Source organism: Cervus canadensis, chromosome 22 (assembly GCF_019320065.1).
Source record: "Cervus canadensis isolate Bull #8, Minnesota chromosome 22, ASM1932006v1, whole genome shotgun sequence".
Taxonomy (NCBI): Eukaryota; Metazoa; Chordata; class Mammalia; order Artiodactyla; family Cervidae; genus Cervus; species Cervus canadensis.
The window spans coordinates 47,546,526-47,556,086 of record NC_057407.1 but is presented as its reverse complement, the minus strand read 5'-3'; the positions used below and the strand labels follow the sequence as shown (position 1 = coordinate 47,556,086).

The 9,561-nt window shown below is 38.6% G+C and overlaps 1 protein-coding gene across 2 annotated transcripts in view; it reads left to right on the top strand.

Moving 5' to 3' along the window:
* OXSR1 (oxidative stress responsive kinase 1) overlaps nucleotides 1–9,561 on the top strand; it is a 106,338-nt gene that overhangs the window by 78,049 nt on the left and 18,728 nt on the right. For both annotated transcript variants that reach the window (XM_043442339.1, XM_043442340.1), the window contains exons 9-10: nucleotides 6,057–6,105; nucleotides 6,731–6,796. In XM_043442339.1, the coding sequence (XP_043298274.1) occupies nucleotides 6,057–6,105; nucleotides 6,731–6,796 (115 nt within the window). The remainder of the gene's footprint in view (nucleotides 1–6,056; nucleotides 6,106–6,730; nucleotides 6,797–9,561) is intronic.

Sequence of the window (9,561 nt, the reverse complement as noted above, 5' to 3'; positions counted from 1 at the left end):
GTCAGAAAAGATGACTGGAATGATTTCAATTTTTTTGAAATTTCCAAGACCAGATTTATGGCCCAGGATGTGATCTATTCTGGAGAAGGTTCCGTGTGCACTTGAGAAAAAGGTGAAGTTGATTGTTTTGGGGTGAAATGTCCTATAGATATCAATTAGGTCTAGCTGGTCCATTGTGTCATTCAAGGTTTGTGTTTCCTTGTTTATTTTCTGTTTAGTTGATCTATCTAGTTGTGTGAGTGGGTATTAAGTCTCCACTATTATTGTGTTACTCTAATTTCCTCTTTCATACTCGTTAGCGTTTGCTGTACATATTGCGGTGCTCCTATGTTGGGTGCATATATATTTATAATTGTTATATCTTCTTCTTGATTGATCCTTTGATCATTATGTAGTGTCCTTCTTTGTCTCTTTTCACATCCTTTATTTGAAAGTCTATTTTATCTGATATGAGTATTGCGACTCCTGCTTTCTTTTGGTCTCCGTTTGCGTGAAATATTTTTTTCCAGCCCTTCACTTTTAGTCTGTATGTGTCTCTTGTTTTGAGGTGGGTCTCTTGTAGACAGCATATATAGGGGTCTTGTTTTTGTATCCATTCAGCCAATCTTTGTCTTTTGGTTGGGGCATTCAACCCATTTACATTTAAGGTAATTATTGATAGGTGTGGTCCCGTTGCCATTTACTTTGTTGTTTTGGGTTCACGTTTATACAACCTTTCTGCATTTCCTGTCTAGAGAAGATCCTTTAGCATTTGTTTAAGAGCTGGTTTGGTGGTGCTGAGTTCTCTCAGCTTTTGCTTGTCTGTAAAGCTTTTGAATTCTCCTTCATATCTGAATGAGATCCTTGCTGGGTACCGTAATCTAGGTTGTAGGTTATTCTCTTTCATTACTTTCAGTATGTCCTGCCATTCCCTTCTGGCCTGGAGGGTTTCTATTGATAGATCAGCTGTTATCCTTATGGGAATCCCTTTGTGTGTTATTTGTTGTTTCTCCCTTGCTGCTTTTAGTATTTGTTCTTTGTGTTTGATCTTTGTTAATTTGATTAACATGTGTCTTGGGGTGTTTTGCCTTGGGTTTGGGACTCTCTGGGCTTCTTGGACTTGGGTGGCTATTTCCTTCCCCATTTTAGGGAAGTTTTCAGCTATTATCTCCTCGAGTATGTTCTCATGGCCTTTCTTTTTGTCTTCTTCTTCTGGGACTCCTATGATTCGAATGTTGGGGCGTTTCACATTGTCCCAGAGGTCCCTGAGGTTGTCCTCATTTCTTTTGATCCTTTTTTCTTTTTTCCTCTCTGCTTCATTTATTTCCACCATTTTATCTTCTACCTCACTTATCCTATCTTCTGTCTCTGTTATTCTACTCTTGGTTCCCTCCAGAGTGTTTTTGATCTCATTCATTGCATTATTCATTTTTAATTGACTCTTTTTTATTTCTTCTAGGTCTTTATTAAACATTTCTTGCATCTTTTCAATCTTTGTCTCCAGGCTATTTATCTGTAACTCCATTTTGTTTTCAAGATTTTGGATCATTTTTATTATCATTATTCTAAATTCTTTTTCAGGTAGATTCCCTATCTCCTCCTCTTTTGTTTGACTTGGTGGGCATTTTTCATGTTCCTTTACCTGTTGGGTATTTCTTTGCCTTTTCATCTTGTTTAGATTGCTGTGTCTGGAATAGGGCTTCTCTCTTTTTTTTTTTGTAAGGTTATAGTGTATTGAAAATGAAAATTAAGGAGTAGTAGAGGAGTACTAGAGGACTTTAAAAGAAATAAGAGAAAAAGAAAAATAGAAAATAGAAGAGAAAAAAAAAAAAGAAAAGAAAAAAAAATTTTTTTCCTAATTAAAAAAATCATAAAAATTATGAAAATGAAAGTTAAGGAGTAATTTGGGAGTAATAGGGAATTTTAAAGGAAAATAAAAGAGAAAAAAATAAAAAATAATTTTTTTTCCTACTAAAAAAAAAAAAAGTAAAAATATATCTAGGAATTTCTCTGGAGCTGTTGCGGTCAGTGTGGGTTTGGCTCAGTTTCAGATAGCTCCTCGTTCCAGCTTACACTTCTCGGTATCTACAGGCCCCTTCCGGTATAGTCAGTGTTTTCTACAGGGATTTTAATCTGTTGCACCGGTCCCTTCTGAAGCAGTTCGCTTTGTTTATTTGGCTTCTGTTTGCCGGTCTCTTCAGAGCCTCATTTCCGCCCTGACACAGGCGGGCGGAGGTGGACTCTTATTCAGATAGCTAGTTCCGTCGCGCTGCTGCGAGGGGCTGGTGCGGCTTTCTCCCTCTCCGCTGCTCAGGCTCCCGGCTGCTCTATATGGAGCGCGCCCCGCGCTGCGCAAGGTTCCAGCCCTCGGGTGTTCCACAAAAGCGCGGAACAAAAAGCTGCGCCTGCTCTTTGTGCCTTCCCCATCAGAGCGGTCCAGGCAGCCAGGGGCTTGACGGGCGCACTCTCCCCGGGTGCGGCGCGCCTTCTCCCCTCCGCGGTCCCAGTCTCAGTTTCCGCAGGCGCCAGTCAGGTGCGTGCGCCTTCTGCCCTCCGTGTCCCCAGCCCCAGTCCCCGCCCGCGCCGGTCGGGTGCCTGTGCCCTGTGTCTCGCCGCGACCCTCCCGGCGGATGTCGACCATCCAGAATCTCAGGAGGTCTTTGATTAGAAAATGGAGGCCTGTTTGCAGTGCGGCAGGGGATGCAGTCCTAGGGGCCAAGCCTGCCCCTTTCCCCTCCCCCCTGCCTCCTGCCTCCTGTCTCCAGCGGGGCTGGGCCGGTCTGCAGCCTGCGAGCTCTTCTCTGAACTTTCTTGGTCCCTTTGTTCTGCCAACGGCCGGCAGTGTGTTTGGGCCGGTTAATTTTCTCTCTCTCTTTTACTGTCCCACAGTTTAAGTTGGCAACTCACAAAAGCTCCCTACGATTGTCCTCAGGGCACTCAGGCCCGACCCTACCCCAAGCAATGCCGCCGGCTCTTCTCCGTTCCGCCCCCACTTGCTGGTGGCGGATGCGGGTGTCTGGGGTACTTTTCTGCTGGGAGTTGCTTTTAGGCTTCTAATCTGTGGGTTTTATTTATTGTTCCCCTCCCAGTCAGGTTGCCCTCCGAGATTCAAACACTTCCCCCAGGCCCGCCAGTGCGAGGGTTTCCCGGTGTCTGGAAACGTCCTCTATTGAGACTCCCTTCCCCGGACGGATCTCCGTCCTTAGCTCTTTTGTCTCACTTTTTATCTTTTATATTTTGTCCTACCTCCTTTCCAAGACAATGGGCTGCTTTTCTGGGCGCCTGATGACCTCAGCTAGCGATCAGAAGTTGTTTTGTGAAGTTTGCTTTGCGTTCAGTTACTCTTTTGATGAATTTGTAGGAGAGAAAGTGGTCTCCCCGTCCTACTCCTCCGCCATCTTGGCTCCTCCCCTGTATCTGTGAATTAAACAGAATTATAGAAGTTAAAGATTATTGCATAAAAAAAAAAAAGATTATTGCATATAATCTTTTATCTTTGAGGTCAGTCAAAACTCCTGATTCCTAACCTTGGGCCCTGTTCGCACTCTTATCATATTTTTCTGTTTCATGTGGTGTATAGACCACTTAGTTACGTAGTACTAAAAGATTTTTAATTTTGATTTTTTTAAAGCTCAGCAAAACTAAAAGGTTTGAATTGACTTCCTTGATCATGTCTTTAGTATATTTAACGGGCTTCAAAATTTACTGTTGGAAATATTGGAAAGGGTAAGAAAAATAGGCAGCAAAGTTCAAACCTGTGGTTTTAGAACTTTTTTCCTCTTTCTTAATACAGTGGTATTAAAACATAGGGAACACTTACTTCTGCCAAATTAGTTGACTGAAATAACAGAATTCTGTTACAAACACCTAGAAATTCTGGATAAATCTATCAAACTTAAATAACAAGAATAGAGATGAGCTGTAATAAAGGGAGGTCTTCAGATGCCAGAATTAATAAGGAAGCCGTAAATCCAAAAGCTGTTATAAACTAATCCTGTGGCTGCCTTCAGTATGACACTATTCATTCTAATAACCTACTGGTTTGGATTTTTAACTTCCAAGTAGGGACTAAAAATGAGATACAGGGCCCACCCATATGGGGATTTTGAACTAAGGTTTCTGCTTAAAGCTAGAACATTCGTAAGTCTGCATCCTGAGTGAAAGGATAGATCAAAGAACAACAACAACAACAAAAATCTGTTATAACAGAAACACAACAGAAATCTTCCCTGAATAATCAAGCCCTCTGACTTGGACACGCTGCAGGTTTACAGTCTGAATTTATACCCATATTATCCAGGGACCCACAGGATTAGAAAGTAGAACAGTTATTACTAAGCCTGTTTTGTTTCTGGCAGAAGCAATCAGAAAGTGCACTGTTAGACTACTTCCAAAACCCAGGTCCCTGCAGTTCTTGCACTGAAGGATCACAATCCAGAATTACAGAGCACAGTGAAACACCACACTGTGACCGGAAGCGGCGTTCGAAGAAATAATGGCGGAGAGTGTCCTGAATTGATGAAATGTCTGTATTTTCAGGCTAAGGAATTATTGTCCTAGATCCCAAGCAGTATCCCTCTTTTTCCACTTGTATACATTGTCATGAAACTAATGGGCACAAATACAAAGAGAAGGTCTTAAATGCGGCCTGAGAGAACAGATCACCTAACTGAGGAATAGCAGGCAGATGGACAAACCACTTCCCCGATAGCAACAGTGAAGGCCAGACACTTTAGTGGAACAATGCTGAGAGAAAATAACTGTTAACCCAGAATTCTCTAATTCTCTAAATCTAGTCAAACTATCATTCACCAGTAAGCGTGAAATAATTTTCAGTCAAAAATTGAGTTTTCCAGTCATGTTTTATCACTTACAGAACTCCTCTGAAGTGTATTTTAGAAAGAAGGGAACAAATAAGAAACAGTGTTGTATGAACTGTTAAACATACTGAAATTGTGACTGAATGAAAAAGTAGGAATGGTAATGTCTACTTTGAGTTTGCATAGCACTTCCACGTTTATTCTCTCTTTTAATTTCTATGAGAATCCTCTGAGGCCCTGGTTCTCGAGCTTGAGTGCATTTTGGTGTCACCTCGAGAGCTTTAAAAACTGTACCCAAGTTTGCCCCCACAGATTCTGCTGTAACTGTTACAGGGAACAGCCTGGGATTTTTTATATTTATAAGATAGTTTATTTCTCTCTTGTATAACAGTTCCCATCTGGTATGCCAACTGTATTCCAGGAGGGCAATACAAAACCTAGGCTACCTGCTGTCTTGTTCTTACATAGCTAGATTATGACCCTCATCTTTTTAGTCGAAAGGATTTTTTTTAACTCCCAGATACTATAATGCACAGCAGTGTTTAAGAATCACTGCTTTTGGGGATTTAGCCAGGTAATACTGAACCTTAAAGAAGTGACTTGTTCAGCGTTACATAGTAGGTATGTGGCGTCAGTCAGGTTCAATTTCTTAAGTGTAGCATTATTCTTTATTCTCATACTAGTTTGTGAAGTTGACAACAATGCCTTTACTCAAATGAAGTAAGACTGTGCACAGTTAAGTTAAAAACTAAGTTTAGATTAAATTTGGAAACTATACATTGCTCTTAGAATCTTCTGTTTTTTAAAGGAAATTGTGAAATTATTTTTTAAGAATATGTAATTATGTAAGTTGAGACTTACAGGTAATTATGTGGCAAGAAGCACAGTTCTTGATTTGTCAGTTTAAATGTATATTTTTTGCTTCTTTAAAGTAGATAAAGCCAACTTCGTGGGAAATAATATTAAATAGCAAATATACTGAAAGCCATTAAGAAATCATGCTTCTAAAAGAAACATTTCACTAATGAATTTTTGCAAGAGCCTACAATCATTGTTACCAGAAAATTTCTATTTGAGTTTTTAAATTCTATTCAATGCCTTGTAGTGAGCTTTTCCTTTTTGGTTTTTAGCAGCTTAAGGACAGTGGAGTACTCTGAGTTTTTATCTTGATGCTCAAGAAATCATGTTTTCATTTTTGAAGATGAAAACCCACATTCCACTTCAATTAACTATAAAAACTTTCTTTTCTGGTTTTAGACCAACAGCAGCAGAACTGTTAAGGCACAAGTTTTTCCAAAAAGCCAAGGTAGGACATGCTAACTTGGTTTCATGTATTCAGATGATCCTCCTCAGACACCTACGTTAGGTTCACTGTTCAGAGGTTGCATTACCTTCAGATGATTATTTTTGGAAGGATGATGGTAGGTCAAATAATTGCTGGGGCCATTATTTAGACAGTCTTTCATATTTAAGTTAAATATATTTTTCTATAAATTAAGTGTCAGGTAAAACTTAAAACAGGAAAAATGAATATTACCACTATAAATAAAATCTGTGGAAAATCCTGTGAAATATACTGAACTTTCATTTCAGGGTTTACTACTGAATTTGTAAACATCTCATTTCCCAAAGATTTGGGATAAATAGGATGTTATTGTGGTTGGGAAATGTGGGACCACAATCCCAAAGGACGTATGTTAAAGCGAACTTTTCATAGATGGTGGTTCATACAATACATTAAAGCTTTGTCTCAATTTATAAAGTCATGGTAGTAGTATACTAAAGGATCTTCAGAATGAAAGAATATAAGCTTTTCTCAAACTTTATAAAAACAGTTACTATATCACATTAATTGTGGTGAATATTTCTGTGTCAGTTTTTTGTTCAGTAAAAACTTCTTATGAAAAGAAAACTTATTTTTTCCTCTCCAGAATAAAGAATTTCTTCAAGAAAAAATATTGCAGAGAGCACCAACCATTTCTGAAAGAGCTAAAAAGGTAAATGTGGATTTAACTCAGTTTTTCTGAGAAATTAGAAGTTTTACTTTTGCGTTTTGAAAGTGTATTTGACTAATTCTATGTTAACAGTATGAATATTACTCTTTTTCTTTCGGTCGTTTCTTTAGCATGCTTAATATATTCTTTTAGCAATAGTCTATGCCTCAGTAGCACTCCGCTTTCAACTGGAATGAAAAAGTATGGTACATCATTAATTAATTCTAAGTTGTGTTAAATCACTGTTTGCAACTACCAAAGTGAGTTGGGAAGTTTCTTTCCACCATACAGAAACAATGAAGACACCACTTCACACCCACCTGAATAACTATAACAAAAAAGACAGACAATAACAAGTATTGATAAAGATGTGGAGAAATTGGAATCCTCACACATTACTGATGGAAATGGAAGATGGTGTGGTCACTTTTGTGGCAGTTTCTCAAAAGAATGAACAAAGTTGCTGTATGACCCAGCAAGTCTAGTCCTAGCCATACCCAAGTGAATTGAAAACTTGTACACATAAAAATATGTACATGAATGTTCATGGAAGTTTTATTCATAGCTAAAATGTGAAAACAAACTGAATGTCCATCTACTAATAAATGGATATAGAAAATGTCATGAATCTATACAATGGAATATTATTCAGCAGTAAGAAGGAGTGAAGTACTGATACATGGCATAACATGGATGTACCTTTAAAACATTATGCTAACTGAAAGACATATTCTGTGATTCTGCTTATGTGAAATATCCAGAACAAGCAAACGTACAGAGACAGAAAGTAGATTATTGATTGCCTGGGACTTGAGCAGATTGTAAGGGAATGGGTAGGACTGCTAATGGGTATGGGATGTTTTGTGCGAAGTGGAGGGAGTGATGAAAATGATTGAAATGTGATTGTAGAGATGGTTTTTCAACTCTGAACATACTAAAAATCATTGGATTGTAATACCTTAAATGGATCAATGTTATATGAATTATGTCTTAGCTGTTAATTTAAGAAAAGAAGCATTTAAAGAATGGCACTACCACCAACAAAAAGCTCTTGAGAATTGAAAACATTATAGAAAAAATGGAAAAATTCATTACAAAGATTATAGGGTAAAGTTGAGGAAATTTTCCAGAAAATAGAGCCAAAAAGCCAAGAGACAGAAAAGAGACATTAGAGGATTATTTGAGAAGGCTCAACGTTTAAGTAAAAGGAGTTCCAGAAAAGGAAAACTGAGAAAAACAGAAGAAAAGATATCATGAAAAATTATTCAAGAAAAATTTCATGTATTTCCAGTTTGAAAGAGCTCAAGTACCCAGCACGATGAATGGAAATAGACCAACGCTAAAGCACATTCCCCTGGTAGCTCAGAATGCTGTTGGTGGTGTTCAGTTGCCCAGTCATGTCCAGCTCTTTATGACCCCATGGACTGCAGCACGCCAGGCCTCCCTGTCCCTCACCATCTCCTGAAGTTTGCCCAAGTTCATGTTCGTTGCATCAGCTCGGAATACTGGAGGTGAAAATACCCTGTAGCCTTCCAGAGAACGGGGAAAGGTTACAGATAGAATCAACAGTCATAAGGACCTCAGTAGCATCTGTGGAAGCCACATCACAGTGGAGCTTTACGTTGAACATTAGGGAAAAAAAAAATATTTTCTAACCCAGAATTGTTTTCTTTTTTTACCAGGCAAACTATTAAGTGGAGTGTAGGAATGGAAATCAAATTATGTTCAGAAATTCATGGCTTTAGTAAATACACCATGCTAATAGTAGAGTAAGTGCTTAAAGTAAGAATAGGGAAGTCATGTGATGGAGGAAGCATAGTCCTCTGGTTGATAGAGTGAGATCTGAGGTATCAAACCTGGTGTCAGTCTGATGGAACAGATCGCAGGGCTCTGGTGAGAGGCTTCCTCAAGAAGATGACACTGGTGAATGCCTAATGTATATGAATATGACGAGAGGAGGTTTACATAACAGAGAATCTGGGGATAAATATGACAAGTAAGAAATAAGTAGGACTTCCTAGTGGTCCATTGGTTAAGAATCCACTACCAATGCAAGGGACAAGGGTTTGATCCCTGGTCCAGGAAGATTCCACATGCCATGGGGCAACTAAGCTCATGTGCTGCAACTACTCAGCCCACACTTTGGAGCCTGTACTCTGAATCAAAAGTCCACACACTGCAGCTAGAGAATATCCCCCCTCCTCGCTGCAATTTGAGAAAGGCCACATGCAGCAACGAAGATCCAGCATATCCAAAAATAAATAACTTTTTTTTAAAGAAAGAAAGCAAATATTAACTCCAGGGGAAATAAAAAAGTTCTGCAAGAAAGAAAAGTAATTGTAATATATATGGTTCAACTGTATAGTTCATATAATCATGTTATATAAACAATTGATTTACCCATATATCAGGGAGAGGGGGAGAAAGGAGAGCGTTTTCCTTTTGTCATTCACCCTCAGAGATAAACACACAAAACAGAAAATAGTTATTGTTGGTAACGTTTACGGCCATGATAGAGCCCTCTTGCTAGTGAAACAAAAATAATGGCATTCTTAAAAAAGTGAGGGGATGCTAAGATCATACATAAAATGATTGTTGATATATTTTCAAGAATCTATAAGAAAATGTTTCATATAGGCCTAACATGAAGCATTTTATAATTTTCCTTTGCATAAATATATCAATTTATGATTCTCCATATATTTATATGAAGGGGCTTCTTGTTGGAAATATTGTTCTCATACATATAGAAAAGCCTCCCTTGTGGG